At 46.1% G+C, this 18313-nt stretch overlaps 3 protein-coding genes across 6 annotated transcripts; 2 read left to right on the top strand and 1 right to left on the bottom strand.

Moving 5' to 3' along the window:
* Nucleotides 1-68: 68 nt before the first annotated feature.
* Nucleotides 69-1416, top strand: snrnp35 (small nuclear ribonucleoprotein 35 (U11/U12)). The gene has a single exon (XM_058086597.2). It carries the CDS (start codon nucleotides 193-195, stop codon nucleotides 883-885), a length of 693 nt encoding a protein of 230 aa, XP_057942580.2. The 5' UTR covers nucleotides 69-192; the 3' UTR covers nucleotides 886-1416.
* LOC131138045 (uncharacterized) lies at nucleotides 1389-4248 on the bottom strand. 4 transcript variants are annotated; one of them, XM_078787583.1, is made up of 6 exons: nucleotides 3665-4248; nucleotides 2607-2678; nucleotides 2266-2466; nucleotides 2034-2123; nucleotides 1735-1969; nucleotides 1389-1593 (listed from the first exon to the last, which is right to left on the bottom strand). In XM_078787583.1, exons 2-6 carry the CDS (start codon nucleotides 2668-2670, stop codon nucleotides 1506-1508), a joined length of 678 nt encoding a protein of 225 aa, XP_078643709.1. In that variant the 5' UTR covers nucleotides 2671-2678; nucleotides 3665-4248; the 3' UTR covers nucleotides 1389-1505. The 4 variants fall into 4 exon arrangements, with proteins under 4 accessions (XP_078643709.1, XP_078643711.1, XP_057942581.2 ...); XM_078787585.1 differs by having other exon boundaries at nucleotides 2537-2678; nucleotides 3665-3694; XM_058086598.2 differs by lacking the exon at nucleotides 3665-4248 and adding an exon at nucleotides 3516-3594 and having other exon boundaries at nucleotides 2537-2678.
* On the top strand, nucleotides 3056-18122 carry LOC131138034 (rho GTPase-activating protein 42-like). The gene is made up of 24 exons (XM_058086580.2): nucleotides 3056-3869; nucleotides 4469-4564; nucleotides 6270-6331; nucleotides 8916-8987; nucleotides 10792-10893; nucleotides 10972-11082; nucleotides 13206-13310; nucleotides 13405-13534; nucleotides 13606-13706; nucleotides 13949-14058; nucleotides 14149-14227; nucleotides 14297-14336; nucleotides 14408-14470; nucleotides 14539-14613; nucleotides 14695-14779; nucleotides 14840-14898; nucleotides 14986-15091; nucleotides 15298-15457; nucleotides 15521-15671; nucleotides 15742-16326; nucleotides 16403-16544; nucleotides 16623-16694; nucleotides 16767-16846; nucleotides 17583-18122. The coding sequence occupies exons 1-24, from the start codon at nucleotides 3716-3718 to the stop codon at nucleotides 17669-17671; spliced, it is 2829 nt and encodes a 942-aa protein (XP_057942563.2). The 5' UTR covers nucleotides 3056-3715; the 3' UTR covers nucleotides 17672-18122.
* Nucleotides 18123-18313: the final 191 nt, after the last annotated feature.

Raw genomic sequence — 18313 nt, 5'->3', positions numbered from 1 at the left:
TCATTGGATCGGGGTTGTGTCGCATGGTGTGACCCGTATGTTCAAGAGGCGGAACCTTTAAAACGGAACTCTTCTTTATCAACGGATTATTTTGTAGGACGTACACCCAATGGACCCGCTCATGGAAGAGGTTTAATGAAAAACTCCAAACAATTCTTCTTTTAAAGATTTCTAGGGGCACCCGGGTGTAAAATGGACGCCTGGAGTCCCATTGCGAAGGCGTACGACCCGCTGAAAGCTGGAAGCATCGACGGCACCGACGTAGAGCCCCACGACCGAGCAATATGGAGGGCGATGTGTGCCCACTACAAGCCCAACAAAGGTGTCGTCGGAGACCCGCTGCTCACCCTCTTCGTGGCCCGACTCAACCCGCAGACCACCGAGGAGAAACTTCACCACGTCTTCTCCGAATTCGGGGACATAAAGCGGCTCCGGTTGGTCCGGGACATCGTCACGGGCTTTTCCAAGCGCTACGCCTTCATCGAGTACAAGGAGGAGCGGGCTGTTGTTCGAGCCCGCCGGGACGCCAACAAGCTGGTGGTGGACCAGCATGAGCTGTTCGTGGATTTTGAACTGGAGCGAACACTGAAAGGGTGGATCCCCAGGCGGCTCGGCGGCGGGCTGGGAGGGAAAAAGGAGTCCGGACAGCTGAGATTCGGCGGTAGGGACAGACCCTTCCGAAAGCCAATCAACCTGGGAGCCGGCCCGTTACAGGAGCGGTCTGGCGGGGGCCGGAGGGAGTGGGACCGGCCTGGAGGTGGAGGTAGAGACAACCGGGATTACCGGGACCGTAGCCGAGACGACCGAGGCAGAAGAGAGGACAGAAGCAGGGGCAGGGAGGACACCCGGTACCAAGAGAGGAGCAGGCACCGAGACCGGAGATGATGCCTTTGGGGAAAACGGACTTGGTATTGGACTTTTAAAAACTGACAAAGCTGGACTCGTGTACAATGCGGTCTTGCGTGGATCTGAGAAAAAGGAACTGGTGTAACTGGTACTTGGATTCCAAGCAGGTTTTCGGTACTGTACAGAAGTCTAGCGAGTTTCCACCTGGTTTACATTAAGTGAAAGACAGGAAGTGGTTTTGGTGCCATGCGTCCACTGTGAAAAGCAAATCCAGTACAGTGTAGTCCAGTGTGTACCCAAAATGAACCAGTCACCTTAAAATAGAGGTACTGTATGTACCAAACTGTGACTATGATGTACAGTAACACCACCACTATTCATAGTAATAAAAAAGGCAAAAAAGAACATCAAATACTGCAAAGTTGCTGTACAGCATATCACATCACAACATATCATAGCCATCCTCAGGTATCATGCAAGTATGCCCACCAGTGGCTATGTGTAGGTAGAAACTGGACAATGCTACATTCTTGTTTAGTGTTTTCAAATAAAAGCACATAGTTTATTCTGTATTATGTTCATTTTGGAATCAAACATGGCGTTACAATCGGAGCAAGGAGCCGTGACAAGGTCTTTTAAAGTCTCAGTCGGGTTGATGGTCAGTGCGTTTTAGAAGATCTTTCCATGTCCGTCTCGGTTTTGGGCCAGTTGGGGAACGTGTCCCTCTGGACTGTCCTGAAGTCGATCCTAAGAAGCCAGAATATGCCGTAGTATACGTCACAGTACTCGTCGAAAGTTTGGAGACACTTTGTCATCCAACAGCATGACAAAATGTCTCCAAACTTTTGTGCATTTTCTACATTGTGATGTCTTCCAGCCGGTTGTCACCTGAAAGCCAGATTGATGCCGATGTTATCCGGCTGTGGGAGAGCTGGGGTCGTCCTCCTGCGCCATGAGGACGGAGGAGGGAAGTCCTTCTGATACTGAGACAGCATCGTTTCCGCTTGCTCGTCCTCTGCTGGTCGGCCATGTCTGCTGCCGTGTCCACTTCCTGTCTGTCTGGAGGATGATGTGTGAGAATGGGGCGTGGTCTCCTGCTGTGAGTTCTGGTACCTGTGTTCGTCTAAAGTGCGTAAACAAAGTAGTAAGTACATATTTGTCCACCTAGATGTACAGTATGTTCATGCCTTTGTCTTGCCGCGGGACGGTCCTGAAGCTGAAGGCCTCATGTGATGTGCTCTCCATCTTGGCTGGGGTATCTGGGTAGAGGAGAAAGCCTGCGGGCGTGAAAGAGTTAAAGGGTGACAAGCTTTTTAATTCCCTCTTTGCAAATGCCTCATACCCAGTTATGCAAATTCAACAATTTCACAACCCTCCACTGCCACTAATGGATTGCAGACCTTGGATTGCGATTCTTACCTGCCACTGTGGGCAGCTCCCCCCTGTAAGGTCGAGCCCGTAGAAAGAAGTTATGATGATGACGTGAGTGTTGAAGGTTCTCCATGTACATTTGGTTTGATGATTCCATGCTGCCGCTTGCTGGAGAACAGGATGCAGTACTGAGCCTCTGCGGTGCACTCGAGGCATGTTTAGATCGGTCGCCATGGCGTCTCATAGCATCTGCGTGATTGACAGCTACAGTAAGACAATAAAGCAGCTCAGCACCATGGCAACAGACTCTTCATCATACGCCATGTTCAGCCTGCTGCCGTCTTATATGTTGCCGCTCTGGGCTGGACAGTCAGTACTTAGTGAAGTACCGGTGAAGTAGTGGTTTGGCAGTGTCAGGTTTTTCCTCAGGGTTCCTCCGAACATGATGTGCATGTTCCAGCCTGCAAACATCATATGCTTTTATTATACTATACTACTGCTGGCACATTCATGTTACAACTACTACTACCTGTACTACCAGCATTAAAACTACTACTGCTACTTTTAACATTCCATTTATTAGTACACATAACATATTGCACTTGAAATGTAAGAGATTACAATATATAATATGGTGTATTACAATGCATATTTACATTATATTTGTAGTTTTATTTTTTAAAATAATTTTTATCCTGAATGCAACTAATACTACTGCTTTTACTGTAACTTTAACACCATTAACTATACATGGTAGTGTATACTACCAAAAGTAAATGTTTTTATTATTAATTAGTTGGGTAGTAGTAGTAGTAGTAGTAGTAGTAGCTGGAGTTAGAGTAAAAGTAGGAGAATTAGTTGTAGCAGTTGTAGTTACAGTATAGTTATACACAGTATAATACTACTACTTTTACTGCAATCACTTCAGCTAATATGACTGCTTTTACTACCAGGCCTACTGTTGTATTCCTACGCCATACAACTCGTCAATGAGATGGTGTAATTGGTAGTTTCTGTGTGGTAGAGGTAGAGTATTTATGGAGTAGTAGTCTATTTGGTGATATTTGTGGAGGCGCCAGTAGGAGTCTCTGGTCTCCATAGTAACATGGCTGCCTTCCATAGAGGAGCCTCCAGCTAGCCTTACATTCTTTGCCAAGAGCACTGATTGTTTCACCCAAATCCGCCTTCCTCTTGCGTTTTTTTGTGCTTCTAACATCTACTGATCCTCCAGCAGGACGGGTGAGAGAACTTTAGAAGACTTTATCGAGCTTTTAAAGGTGAGAAGCGTCTTTTTTGACCTTTCTGGTCTAGGCTAGCTTCAATGCTGTCATCGCTGCTCCGGAAGTCGTGAGGAGGAAAAAGGCAAGAACGGAATGAAAAAAGATCAAGTGGAGCAAACGTCTGACCCCGAAGCCTCCCAGGACAGCAGGACACCGTGAAGACATACTTTTCCCCGGACTTTGTGGAGCCCCGATCGCCGTCTTTCGCCGAGCCAGACATGGGCTTGCCGACGCTGGAGTTCAGCGACTCTTTCCTGGACAGCCCGGAGTTCCGAGAGAGGCTCCAGTGCCATGAGATCGAACTGGACCGAACCAACAGGTTTATCAAAGACCTCATTAAGGATGGAAACATGCTCATATCTGCACTCACAAGTAAGTAGAACATATTTTGGAATCGAATAGTCTGAAGCAGAAGCAGTACAAAGTGACTTTTACAGCCTTCTTGACGCCTTTGTGTCTTTTATTGCAATGGCAGACACTTTACCAGTCGTATAAAGTAACCACATTATTTATATTTTGTTGTACATTCTCTTCTGGGGTCTGCTTTAAAGGCTCCATCCTGGTGGAATAATCCCACATTTTGTTTTTAAATAGTATTTACAGGAAATGTGATACTTCAATGCAGTTGTGTTACTGTCGCTGAACGTTGGCGTCACGCAAAAAGTCACATATTGAGTCACGAAGAAGAAGAAAACTGCCCTGGGGGGCCCCCGAATTCCAGGGGCCCTCCATTTAGTCACTGTCAGCTTGTATGCGTACACTGTCTGGCCACAAGATTAAGTACAGCTACTTGTACGACTAAATACCTTTACAAAGATAATACTCAGATATTTATACAGGTTTGAACCTCTGTAGATTGAAATAATGACTCTATGCTGACTGTTATGCATACGTGGTGGAAAAAAAACCATCCTCATTACAGTGGCTGGTCATGAATGGGCTTCTCTGTCACCCCCCCCCCCCCCCCCCAGGTCTTTCTCTGGCTGTGCAACGCTTCTCACAGTCCCTGCAGGAGTTCCAGTTCGAGTGCATTGGAGACGCAGAGACCGATGACGAGATCAACATTGGTGAGTTGGGACGTCATGTCATACATCACATACTGTATGTCCTCATACTTTGGCAAGGGATGTTTATTTACTCAACTGCAGAGAGCAGGAGGCTGTGTTTCCTCTCCAAAATATGACACATTTGTCGACTATTTTCCACAAATGAATGCTAAACAAAACAATGTTGCATATGTGTTATAGTGCACATGATAGGGTTGTCACAAGATCTTTAAAACATGACAATATTTCTCATTAAGAAGTTAATGACATGATAAATTAACAGGATAATTCTGTTTTACTCGTCTCTGGCCTCCAAACAGACAGGAAGAGGGTTCACCGACATGTTGCTCCACAGAGCAACAGCCTTCTATAGAACACTGGCGAACAGAGTGAGACCTCTTGTCAGTAATACAGTCGCTTGTCTCTGTGCGGTAATGTGGCGCTGCTAGCATAAACACACGGGAAAAGAGTGGAGTCTTGCACGCAGCAATGCAAGGTAAGGTAGTAGCAATGCCACAGCCCCCTATGTGGGAATATTAATAATGAGAAAGCCCTATGCTGAATTTATTAGTGGCGGCAATAAAACAAACTTGCCCACTTCAAATATGTCTACCGCAAGCCAGTTTGTAGAATGGAAATGTAGAGCGTTCATCCTGACTGTCAACACTCCAAAATGGAGCAAAAACGATATGCTGCTCATTAATACAATCGAAAAGACAGCATTTCAAGAAATGCTGCAAATGTTTGACAGTAGGCGTCACCTGTGAGAAAATAGTTGCAAACTTCCAATTCCATAACTTTAAGGAGTTGATCTATGATTTATTAAAGGAAATCTTGCGTAATCATAATATATTATTATTACACTGGTGTACAATTTGTTGGACTGGATCTGCTTCCGAGATAAAAATGGCTAATCTTATTCATTTCGATAAGATGAACTGAACACCAATACATAACTGTGCTGGTTAGCTAATGTATTCTAGATATTTAATGAGATCGTCTTACATCAAAATCACATCTGTTTGTACAATAGATTTAGGCATTTTTGCTTAAATGTAATATTTAATTTTGATTCAATATCTTCTGAAAAAAACAAGGCCAAGTATCACTCAGCAAGGATAGATGGATTCTACTTTTCCTGATATCTCTTCTCCATAGCAGCAAAGTCCTGGTGGAATCCTTTTGCATGCTCATCGCTTACTTCTCCACAGTTCAAGGGAAAGAAATCGAGATGGGAATACAAAAAGTGTAAAGTGTATCTTCAGTGACATATTCCAGCTCAGGGCTTTGTAGGACTTTAGGAGGTTTGCCACCAGCTGCTTATAATTAACTGTTTCCAAGAAACTCTGATGCAAAAGTCAATTTCTGCTACTGTTGATGAAATTTCTCTACATGCATGCATTTTATCCACTTGCAAAGATTTCTGCAATGAAAAACAATAATTTGATGTCAAAACTCTAGAGATATTAAAATGAATGTATTCGAATGTGCACACGGGCTTCCACGTACCTTCTGATAAACTACCCTTTTTGCCAAATACCATGTATGCTCTGCAGGCAGTGTCTGTTTTGCAGTTGATGTCTCCAGTCACATAGTAAATCTAAATGAGTGAAAATGGGGTGTCCATTTGAGGATGAGGAAGAGGTTGTAAGCAGAACGTAAGGTCTACGTTGCCACGGAGACCCTCAGAATGTAATGGCTATTTCCATTCTGCTTGCATTTGTAGCTCAGTCGCTGAAGGAGTTCTCTCAGCTGCTGAGCACCATGGAGGAGGAGAGAAAGCGGCTGGTGAGTAATGACATGAAGTCACACTTAACCCATTTTTCATCTCCGAGCCACTTGGTTGTTTTCCCGTGAAATGCTGGTCCACCTGTTGTGTTTGAGTCGCTCTCACAACAAGGACTTCCTGTTTGACTTTGAGTGAAAGTGGTTGTCAGGAACCATGACTGGGCGTTCATTACTTCTCGCCCTAAGCAGGGTTTTATTTCCCCACTAGCCTGACTCACACTTCATCAAGCTCTTTGTGTTGAAGAGTGTGTTGGTGTGTGTGTGTGTGTGTGAGTATGCTACCTTACATACAGGGCTGTGTGTGTGTGCTTTTCTGAAGGTTTGCACGGTCTACTTGTGGAGGAACCATGTGGAACCCATTCCGGCAATTCCCCAGTGAGACTGAGAGGCGAGCCCCTCACTGCCTGGGAAAGTTCATAAAAGACTTTTGTCTGTTTTTACTGGGCATATTTTCAAACCTGCTAATTTGCCTCGTTCGAATAACTCAACGCTATTAAGTTGAATTCAGCCCTCATTGGATCAGAAGTGAGAGGAAAGGAGCTGCCAGCGTATCCTTCAGTCCCGTGGTCTCAGGTTTCATGGGGGTTGTTGTGCCGTACTGAAACCAAACACAAAGAAGTTGTTCCTTCTCGTGAAGATGACCTCATGATGTGAAAGTAAAGTCTCCACATGTGACCGGAAAGTTATTCAGTGCGAAACGCTCTGGAATAAAGGTCACTGTCAACACTTGGAGTCTTACTGCATAGTGGAGTGGGTCGCCACAATAATGACATCATCATCCATCCTTTTTCTTGACCAATGATCCTATTTAGGTCAGTGGAAGCTAATACTCCATAATGGGTTTTTTTCTTCTCATTGGCAGGTGTGTGTGTAGCTACCTAACCGATGTAATCCTAAACACTGCTCATAAGTTCCTTATTTCTTCTTCAATAGTTCCTCACTAACTACTCTAACTGTATGTGCCCTAGTTCCCCAATAACTACTGATATCTTTGTGTACCTTATTGTAAAATGAGACCTTCATTATGTATGGCGGTGTGATCCTGATTTTATATTAGTCAATATAAAAACCACTTTCAATTAGGGGTGCTCCGATCGATTGGCCACAGATCGGTATTGGCTGATACTTGCTTTAAAACGCAGATCTCCTCCACCGATAAGCTCCGCCCCCACTGCAGCATCCAGAACAAGCATGTCTGCCGTGTGTGGGACTTTCACCCTGCAAAACATGTCTCAAAAATGTCTCACTAGGTGGCGATTTAAAAAGCTTTAGATTAGTGCGGCGTTTGGGGCCGAACACTTGGCAGGGTGTGGTGAGTTTGAGGCCTGCCATGTGATCATCCGTCAGGCTATAAAGCCCCGGTTGGGACCGGTTGCTGCCGCCATAAGAAGGGTTTGGGAGCATGCAGGCACTTTTAGTGCTGGAGGAACTTTCATTGTCTGCGTCGGACACACGGCCGTTGTTCACACTGATATTGTGTGTCCTTCCCGGGCACAGAACAGGGAGTCGGCTGCATCTGCGCTTCAGAAGGCAGGAGAACCGAGTTCAATTCCACCCTCGGCCATCTCTGTGTGGAGTTTGCATGTTCTCCCCGTAATTGGTGACTCCAAATTGTCCATAGGTATGAATGTGAGTGTGAATGGTTGTTTGTCTATATGTGCCCTGTGATTGGCTGGCCACCAGTCCAGGGTTTACCCCGCCTCTCGCCCGAAGACAGCTGGGATAGGCTCCAGCACCCCCGCGAGCCTCGTGAGGATAAGCAGTAGAAAATGAATGAATGAATGTTAGGTTAACCAGTCCAGGGTGTACCCCGCCTCTCGCCCAAAGACAGCACCCCCCGCGACAGTTATGAGAGAGTTTTGATGCCATCTACTCTATAGAGTTGGAATACCAAGCTACACTCACAGACAGTCCCATTATAATGTGTTTATGAGCGAGGGCCAGCAGGTAGAGCCAAGTCTGTTTGTGGCTGTCCAAATTTAGTGGTGGACCCCCACAAATAACTGCTGGTACACAGGCTCCGTCAAATAGAACCACAGTGGTTTTTCACAAGATGCATGTTTGAAATTAATGGTAATGACAAATAACAGCGTCACTTACAAAGCAAAAATATTTTTCCAAGGTGAGAGAAAGGACAAGTGTACCACCCAGAGGGAAATAGGCTGGTGTTTAGCTTAACTTTTACTGGTGTTTATAATTCAACAAGAAGAAAGTAAGTTAGCGGCAACAATGGAGGACATCCGTCTTGTTTTCTGTAAGAGACCATTCTCTGTCCACCAATCAACACACTGCACCGTGTCTAGGTCCGCCCCCCTTTAGGTACCCTACCACTGCACTTGGTACTCTAATTGGAGAGTGCATAAAAAAAAGCAAACTGACAGGCTTGTTTGGACACCAGACTACATTGACTACATGGAGCGCCTGCTATTTTTACTGCGGCATAATAATAAAAGTTGAACTTCTTCTGTTTTTCGCCTCAAACTGGCCAGAGCTGGAAGTAGGCGTGTGTGCTGATGATGACGGTCATCTTTCTTCATCCGCGTTGCGACACCCGTCTGACCGTTGTGGCCCTCTCTTCCCACAGATCCAAAACGCTGACGATGTGTTGATCTCGCCACTCGAGAGGTTTCGCAAGGAGCAGATCGGCGCTGTCAAGGTATAATCATTGTTTTATCCAGCAGGAGGTGGTCTCAAAGCCTGAGTCTAAGTCTGTGACTCGTTCAGATAAGCCATGGACGTGTCAGAGTGGGGGTCATGGGAACGGACGCTGGGCAGCTCGTCACAGACGGAGTGAGACAGCGTAAACTTGGCCGGTGTCTGGTTTCAGCTCCGTCCTCTCATTCACCTTATCTGCTTGTGTAGTTCTTGCTAAAAAAAACAACAAGTCTCCTGGGTCAAATATGCTCTATGGTTATAGTTACCTATTAGTCCGACTTTTCACCTCTGCTACCTAAAATATGTCAAATATTCAAAATGGGCAGGATTCTTGCAGGGTTTTGAGATCATTCAAGTAGCTGAGAGGTGGCTTTCTTGCTTACATGTTTGAAGACGAGACTCCTTTTTCTGCAGTGTTGAGTATTATTCATTCATTCATTCATTTTCTACCGCTTATCCTCACAAGGGTCGCGGGGGTGCTGGAGCCTATCCTACTGGTGGCCAGCCAATCACAGGGCACATATAGACAAACAACCATTCACACTCACATTCATACCTATGGACAATTTGGAGTGGCCAATTAACCTAGCATGTATTTGGAATGTGGGAGGAAACCGGATTACCCGGAGAAAACCCACGCATGTACGGGGAGAACATGCAAACTCCACACAGAGATGGCCGGAATTCAAGGGTGGAATTGAACTCGGGTCTCCTAGCTGTGAGGCCTGCGTGCCAACCACTTTTCCAAGTTGGGAAAAATTAAAAAAAAATATTTTTCTCTTGCTGGGAATCACCAAATACAATAATAACTTCTGCCTGAGCTTGTTTGGTAAACAGAGAAGGAGAGCTTGGGGAAGGGTGGGGGAAGCAGACCTTGGGGGAGGGCAGAGAGTTTATATATGTATATAAGGAAGTCCGCCTCTTTGTGACATCACAAAGGGGCAGTTTTCCCACGCCTTTTGAAACCGAGCGTTTTGAGCCATCCCAAATGTCTTTCAGGGCTCACTTCCATGAAACTTTGGTATCGTTTAGCACGAGAATGCAACATTCTATCTACATTTATAGGTCAGAATAGTGGAAAAAAAATAAAATGAAATCAAACCTGCATGACCCTGTGTGGAAAAAGTGATTGCCCCCTAAAGCTTTCCAGCATAGCTTCAGCATTGTTATCACATACATATATGACTGTTTTGTGAGTACAAGGTTTTATTTGCTAGTATTTTCTGCGAACTTTGAACAGTTATCTTTTGATATGTTGTTTTATGATGTGGGGCTGATTGAACACAGCAAAAATAAGCATGTGTTTTGTGTGCACCTCAACTTGAAGTCTTATCAGGTGTTTAGTCAGCTGGTTCGGAGAAAGATGACAAACGGTCCCCCAGCAGTGACCTTTGACTGCCATCTTTTGTCAGCGTGTTCATAAAAGTCAGTTGTTTTCTTCCAAGTTGAACAGAAACTGGAATGTTAGAAAATCTTTGTACTTTTTGACCAGAGTTCTTGCTACGGTTCTGTAAATTCTGACTGCATCTGAGGATGCCCGTGAGCGTGGTTGCCGAGGCAACGCGGTCCTGTGTGTGTCGGCTCGTGGAATGTAGCAGGAGCGTGTGAGGTGGTTGCAGCTGGTCTGGATGCCACACAAATATCTTCACATTGTCTCATTGTGTTGATTCATCATGTTTAAGCGCACGGCTAAATATTGAACTTCATTGGGAGTCGGAATGTTAACTTTTGTGAAATATCACATGCATCTGTGGCTTGTTTATTGGCTCATACTTACTTTACACTCTAATACTTGTCTCTTTTAGGAGGGAAAGAAGCAGTTTGACAAGGAGACAGAGCGGTACTACTCGGTCTTGGACAAACACCTCAGCCTGTCCTCCAAGAAGAAGGAATCACAGCTGCAGGAGGTAACAGACATGTAACAGACATGTAACAGACATGTAACAGACATACAGTACACACCTCTAAGTGTGATGTTATCGCAGGCTGATTCGCAGATGAGCAAAGACCGGCAGGTATTCTACGACGCTTCGCTGCAGTATGTCTTCAAGATCCAAGAGGTTCAGGAGAGGAAGAAGTTTGAGTTTGTGGAGCCGGTGAGGAGACGCACGCACACACACACACAAGTCAATATTATTCTAATAATGAAATAAACAGGAGGAGACGTTCAGCTGGCAGAATTACACCAAAAGTACAAAACACATTGTCCACAAGTAGAGGGGTGGCACTTGGGCCAAGGAAGAGTGCATTCAAATTTTGGCAACACAATGATATCATGAAAAGGAGCGTGCCCGACCAACATGATTAAACACCTCCAGATTCATGGTGTAGAAATAAGAGAGTTCCCGTCTTTGCCACGCTACGTTGGACTTCCTCTAAACCATCAGAATCAGGGAAGTCGAAGAATAAATGACGTAAGTAATGGAGGGTTTCAGGATGTTTGCTGATGTTGTGGAAGTTTGGTGTACATGAAGGACAAGAGCACCGGTTAATCAACTTTATTCATGGACACAGTGCCTAGCAACAGTCAAGAGACCTTCTCAACCCACAAACCGGCCTTCACAGGGCACATATAGACAAACAACCATTCACACTCACATTCATACCTATGGACAATTTGGAGTCACCAATTAACCTAGCATGTTTTTGGAATGTGGGAGGAAACCGGAGTACCCGGAGAAAACCCACGCATGCACAGGGAGAACATGCAAACTCCACACAGAGATGGCCGAGGGTGGAATTGAACTCAGGTCTCCTAGCTGTGAGGCCTGCACGCAAACCTGTTCGGAACCAGAATCGTTCAAATTCAGATGGTGCCCAACACCACACGGGACGGCAACGTGTTGGTGATAGTGGTGGTGCTGGGAGGGGTAGGGGGCACTTGGGGGTTGCTCCATGAAAAGAGCGATACAGTTGTCCCTCGCTGCATCACATTTTTTCAAAAATTAATAGTGGTTGACTATGACCCCTTAATAGCCAAAAATATTGAAAGACAAGAAAGATGTAGTATTCTGGTCACTACTAGACGTCAGTAATGTTACATTGATGTGACATTACCTGTATTAAGTGAACCATAGATGAAGAGTCTGACATGACATATTGAAAAAAAGTTGTCCTCCTGTTCCGTGTGGCAGTGGTACCTTTTTGGCTTCTTACTTTGTCCTTCTCACCCACTCGGTTTGAAACCTACTGTAAAGTTTAGAATAAAAAAATGTGGTAGGTATTGTTAAAGCGGCAGCCGTCTCTTGTGTCACTTCTGGGTGTAATGTGGTGTAAACAAAGCTAGCAGTATTGTCGGAATCTATTGTACGTCTGTGTATGGCAGATTAATGTTGGCTGTCCTGTATATGAATCAAGTCACAAACGTCATAGTGAGAATGGATGATAGGCTGATGTCGATCTTGGTTTTTTTAATGCCATCATGCGATGGACCCATACTACAGTCAAGATTTACAACAAGGAACTTTCCCAATGCTAATGGTGAGTTACTGTATTTTATTATTGCTTATCGTGTTTACTATATTTGCTACAACGAGTATAATTGTGACTATAGGGGTGTTATTTAATGTCTACAGGGCTCTAATAATGTTAAAACCTGTTTTTAAAAGGTCATAAAGCAGTTTTCTATGGAAGTATTCCATCCATGAATGCTATCACGGTTGGGGCTGGAACCAATTAAACGTGCTAAACGTGGGACGGCTGTATGTGAGAGTCAGTGTCCAAAAGTATGATCACTAGATTTGACACTAGTCGCTTTTTTTACATAGACCATTAGAAGGGTTTGATTAGCGTCACCAGACACATTCTATTGTGTTGATTGGTGTGTTTGTGTGAATGTAGCCTGAAACGAACAGAGGGCGAGAATGAAAGGTCTTTTCTGGTCTTGTGTCATGGTGTGGAGAGAAAAAGGTTCTAGAAGTTGGTCATATTGGGCAGCGTGTGAACATGAGCATCATTAGCTTTGGCAATCATGACAGAGGAGACAAGAAATGCGTCCAGTGTCCAGCTGCTGATAAACATGTTTTAATGATACATATCAGCGGAGGCCACTTCCTGTTTCGGTAGCGGGTGCTTCCTGTGTGGAGATCTCTTCCGCTCGACTGGGAAAGAAAGTCTTTGTTGTAACGTAAACAAGGACAGCAACCCCAAATTCTTTTTGTCAGAATTGTTGTGATTGAGCAGATGACTGACAGTGGCTGTGTTTTCTTTTACTCTTCAGTTGCTGGCCTTCCTGCAAGGCTTGCTGACCTTCTACCACGAAGGCTATGAGCTGGCCAGCGAGTTTGAACCTTACAAGCAGCAGCTGCAGTTCAACCTGCAGAATGTATAAGTCGCATTTTAAATGTCTCCAATGTCCGTTTGATACCGGTATGCTGCTGATTGTCAACGTCTTTATTGCGTTTTTCTGCCACTCTAAGGCCCGAAACAACTTTGAAAGCACCCGTGCCGAAGTGGAGAGGCTAATGAAGAGGATCCGGTCTGCCGAGGAGGACTTTAAAGCCCCAGGCTGCTTCACCATGGAGGGATATCTGTACATACAAGAGAAACGTGAGTGCCAACCCATAAAAGCAAGTCAGTTCCTTTCCTGGGTACTTTTGTTCTGAAATTGCGTGTCACAGGTCCTCTAGGTAGCGTGTGGACCAGGTACTACTGTACATATGACAAGAGTTCTAAGATGTTCACCATGAGCAACACAGAGGCCCGGCCCACTGGCCGACAGGTGATGTACCATCTGTTGGATTCTGTCTCTGCGCTCCCACTAAGGTGTATTGGACAGGATGTAGCCTCGATGCTGGAATTTAGTACTTCCAGTTTCAAGACACGAGTGGTGGGCAAATACATTCTGTACATTTATGATGTCATGAAAAGCCGCAACTGTTCCAACATTTTGTATATTAGGGGACCTTCAAGTCCTTCTAATGCCAGTTGAGATAGTTACATTTCTATATGTGCTGTTTAAAGAACGGCGTGCTGAACGGGGCGCCGGAGATGTTCAAGCTTCGCTCGTGTGTCCGAAGGAAGACGGACTCCATCGACAAACGTTTTTGCTTTGACATCGAGGTGGTAGAGAGGTAAAGAGTCAGACTCTAAAGCCACCAAGCAGTACATTCCTTTCAGTTTACTTGAGTCCATTTTAGCAACCTTCTTCTCCCTCCCTGCAGACATGGCGTCATCACCCTACAAGCGCTTTCTGAGGCCAACCGGCGCCTGTGGATGGAAGCCATGGACGGGAAAGAACCTGTAAGAGTGCTTTGGCTGAGTCATAGTTTGCACTGTGCAGTACTTTTAATGTGACTTCATGTTCCTCAGATCTACACTCTACCGTCTCTGCTCAGCAAGAAAGAAGAGAGTAAGGACTCGGATTGAACTCATGTCCACGCTGACATCCTTTTTGCTTCATAAGTGTTTGTTCTTTGGCAGCGTTCCTCAATGAGACAGGCTTCAGCTTCGTGAGGAACTGTATCGATCTGGTGGAAAGTAGAGGTAGGGCTCCTTCCTGGTGATGGTGACAAAGATAACGAGTGCTGAAGCGTGTCTACATGTGCGTGCAGGCCTCACCACTCTGGGCCTCTACCGGACCGGGGGAGTGAACTCCAAAGTGCAGCGCCTGATGACAAGCGTGTTTGGTAAGACGTGGCTCCGTGTCTTTCCGCTTGATGATGATGATGATGAATAATTGAATCATGCTTCATCATGCTTTCCTGCAGCATCCACTTCTGCTTCGGGCACACGGCTGGACGCCGATGCTTGGGACAACAAGACCATCACTAGTGGCCTGAAGAACTATTTTAGGTGACACAACACAACCGCTTTCTGTCTTCAATCATTGAGTAACGAGTCATGTGACCTCAGGTGCTTGGCAGAACCCGTCCTGACTTACAGGCTGCATAAAGATTTTATCAAAGCTGCAAGTAAGATCTCAGCCTATTGCATCAGACGGCCTCTATAAACATCAGTGCAGCTTTTCTGCAGAATGCTCATCCTTGATGCTTCCACAGAGTACGATGACCAGAAGCATCGGGTGAGAGCCGTCCACACTCTCGTCCACAGACTACCGGAGAAGAACCGAGTCATGCTGGACCTCTTGACCAGTCACCTCCTCAAGTTCGTACCCAGCAATGTAAAGAGAACTGATCTTAGTGTGTCGACAGAAGGATCATCAGTCATCAACTTGACTGCCTTATTCCGTCCTATGTCCTACGTCCTACGTCCTATGTCCTATGTCCTAAGTCCTACGTCCTAAACAAACGTGTTAGCTTAATCCTGCTTAATCCGCCGCACCAACCAGTACGTGCTGTTTGTGTGCACAGGGTCTCCACCCACTGCGATCAGAACCTGATGACCGTGTCCAACCTGGGCATGATATTCGGCCCCACCCTGATGAGGTCGCAGGAGGAGACGGTGGCTGCCATGATGAACATCAAGTTCCAGAACATCGTGGTGGAGATCATCATCGAGAACCACGATAAGGTGGACCAACGCTCATACACCAATGTGAACACACACCTAACACCTGTCCTACGTGGCTGTCAGATATTTGGCGAGGCCCCGGACCTGTCGGTGCCGTTACCTCAAGCTCCAACTTCTCGAGCGACTCCTCGGAGGAGCAAAGCCATCTGTCTGTCATCGGGGAAGAGGAAGCCACGCCTCTACCCGCCTGCTCTTTGCTTGGCGGACAATGACAGTTAGTCCTTGTACTTGTACAACACCAGCAGTGATGTCTGGGTGGACTGAACATCTAAATGTGCCTCCAGGCGACACCTTCAGCAGCAGCCCGGGCACCACCCCCATGGGCAGCCAGGAGTCTCTGTCCTCGCACTCCTCAGAGAAGAACGGCGTGTCGCAGGCGTCTCCCTCCTCTTCGCCTCCTCCCACTCAGCCAAGTCCTTCCTCTCAATCGGAGCCGTCTCCTTCCTGCGCCTCCAATGGAGAGGACGGCAAATGGCCGACAGAAGACGTAGCCGCCCCCAGCAAGGCATCGTCTGTGACTTTATCCACGTCGTCGTTGCGCTCCGCAGCTGAGAGGACGGATTCTACTATCTCCTTGTCATCTGCGAAGGGGTCCAGATCTATTTCATCCTCATCCACCGTCCACCTCTCCTCCTCAGAGTCTCCTCTCAGGGAGGGTCGTTCAGTCCAGAGAGTATCTTCTGTTGTGTCCCTAAAAAGCACAGTGGACCCAATGGAGGCTTCCACTATGGGAAAAGACTCTTCACCTCCTCCCCAGCAGCACAGGACCACATACAGGACGGCCTCCTCCTCCTCTTCTTCTTCCTCATCCTTGTTCCCCTACCAGCGGTCCACATCGTCCTCCCTCACCTCCCTGCACATCTCTGAAGGTCCACATATGCCACCACTCACCCATAGAACTCCAAAAATGACCTTCTGCTCATCGTTCTTTGCTTGCTGTTCCAGATTACAGAAGCTGTCACGGCTCCGTGCAGAGCTTGGCCTCGCTGGACCCACGGGAGGCCAAGCGCAAGATCTCCCACATCCGCAGAAGCTCCGACGTCAAGCACTCCATGTCTAGCAATGGCTACCAGAGGCCCGGATCAAGGTAGGCCACTTTACAGGTTCAAAGCAAGTCAACTAAGTGCTTTTTACTGTGACGATGTACTGTTCCTGTGTGTTACAGCCTGTCAGTACGCGTTCAACAGCGGGACAGCTCAGTGTTCTCTTCTGCTTTGGACATTTGTCCTTCCGGAAGGTTTGTCAGTTCCACGCACTTTAAATCCAAGGTATCGGAGGAAGCTAACATTTCTTCCTATTCAACTGTCAGGGAAGCAAAAGCTCTGTATTCCTGCGAGGCAGAGCACAGCCACGAGCTCAGCTTTCCACAGGGGGCGCTGTTTTCAAACGGTAAGAAAGACAGTCATTGGTCCATTTCTGCTAACCACAGTGCGACCCTTTCCTGATTTCTTTAAATGAAACTTTTTATTATTATTAAAAAAAAATCCAAAGCTACATGGCCCTGTGTGAAAAAGTGATTGCCCCCTAAAGCTAATAACTGGTTGGGCCACCATTAGCAGCAACAGCTGCAATCAAGCGTTTGTGATAACTTGCAATGAGTCTCTTCCAGCGCTGTGGAGGAATTTTGGCCCACTCATCTTTGCAGAATTGTTGTCATTCAGCCACATTGAAGCACCTTTTTAAGGTCATGCCACAGCATCTCAATAGGATTCAAGTCAGGACTTTGACTAGGCCACTCCAAAGTCTTCATTTGGTTTTTCTTCAGCCATTCAGAGGTGGACTCGCTGGTGTGTTTTGGATCATTGGCTTGCTGCAGAACCCGAGTTGGTTTCAGCTTCAGGTCAGAATTCATGGTTCCATTTATACCAGCAAGTCTTCCAGGTCCTGAAGCAGCAAAACAGCCCCAGACCATCACACTACCACCACCATATTTTACTCTTAGTATGATGTTTTTCTCAAATGCTGCGTTAGTCAGGTTTGCAGTTCTTTGGATGTTGTTGTTGGGTCTTTTGTGACCTCTTGGATGAGTCATCGCTGCGCTCTTGCAGTCATTTTGGTTGGCCGGCCACTCAGGGAAGATTCACCACTGTAAAAAAAAAATGCTGTGTTGTGTTTTGGTTTGCAGTGCATCCGTCCGTGGAACCAGGTTGGCTCCAGGCGACCTACAAAGGCAAGACGGGCCTCATTCCGGAAAACTACATTGTGTACACCTGAATGACCTTGTGATGTCATCACACTGCTGACTGCCTTGAAGACTTCTCCTTTAGGAAAGTGCTAATCTGTGTCAAACTGTGGCTTTTATCATGTAGCTCCAATCACTGAACACTCTGTCTTGACTGATACACCCACTGGCAACAACAATAGGTACACCTGCACCGTCTCATGTGCCACATTCCCCACATGATCTTTGTAAATGTAGAATTTTTCATACAGCTTTTGTATTGCCTCCTAATAGACAGTGCAGGTGTACACTGTTTACTGTATTCCTCCCACAGCAATAATGTTGTTTTTTCATTGATTTTACTAATTTAACTCTTTTTAAAGGTCAGTAGAACTGTCAGAGCTGATCAAGTGGAAGTTACTGAGCTGAGGCTTCCTCCTGCTGCCACCATCCCTTGTCTGCATGTCCTAATAAAGGACACATCCTTGATGTATACAGCCTGTCTGTGGACTTGTTGGGAATTATTCTTGTGTGTTTTCCTTCGTCTTCCTTGTCAAAATGATCTTCTCCAGTTGAAAAATTGTAAGAATGTACATTTTGGGGGCTGCACAGCAGTCGAGTGGTTAGTGCGCATACCTCACAGCTAGAAGACCCGTGTTCAATTCCACCCACGGCCATCTCTGTGTGGAGTTTGC

The sequence above is a fragment of the Doryrhamphus excisus genome, linkage group LG21 (assembly GCF_037039965.1).
Source record: "Doryrhamphus excisus strain RoL-2023G ecotype Guam linkage group LG21, RoL_Dexc_Guam_v1.1, whole genome shotgun sequence".
NCBI lineage: Eukaryota > Metazoa > Chordata > Actinopteri > Syngnathiformes > Syngnathidae > Doryrhamphus > Doryrhamphus excisus.
This window is presented reverse-complemented; position numbering and strand designations above follow the sequence as displayed.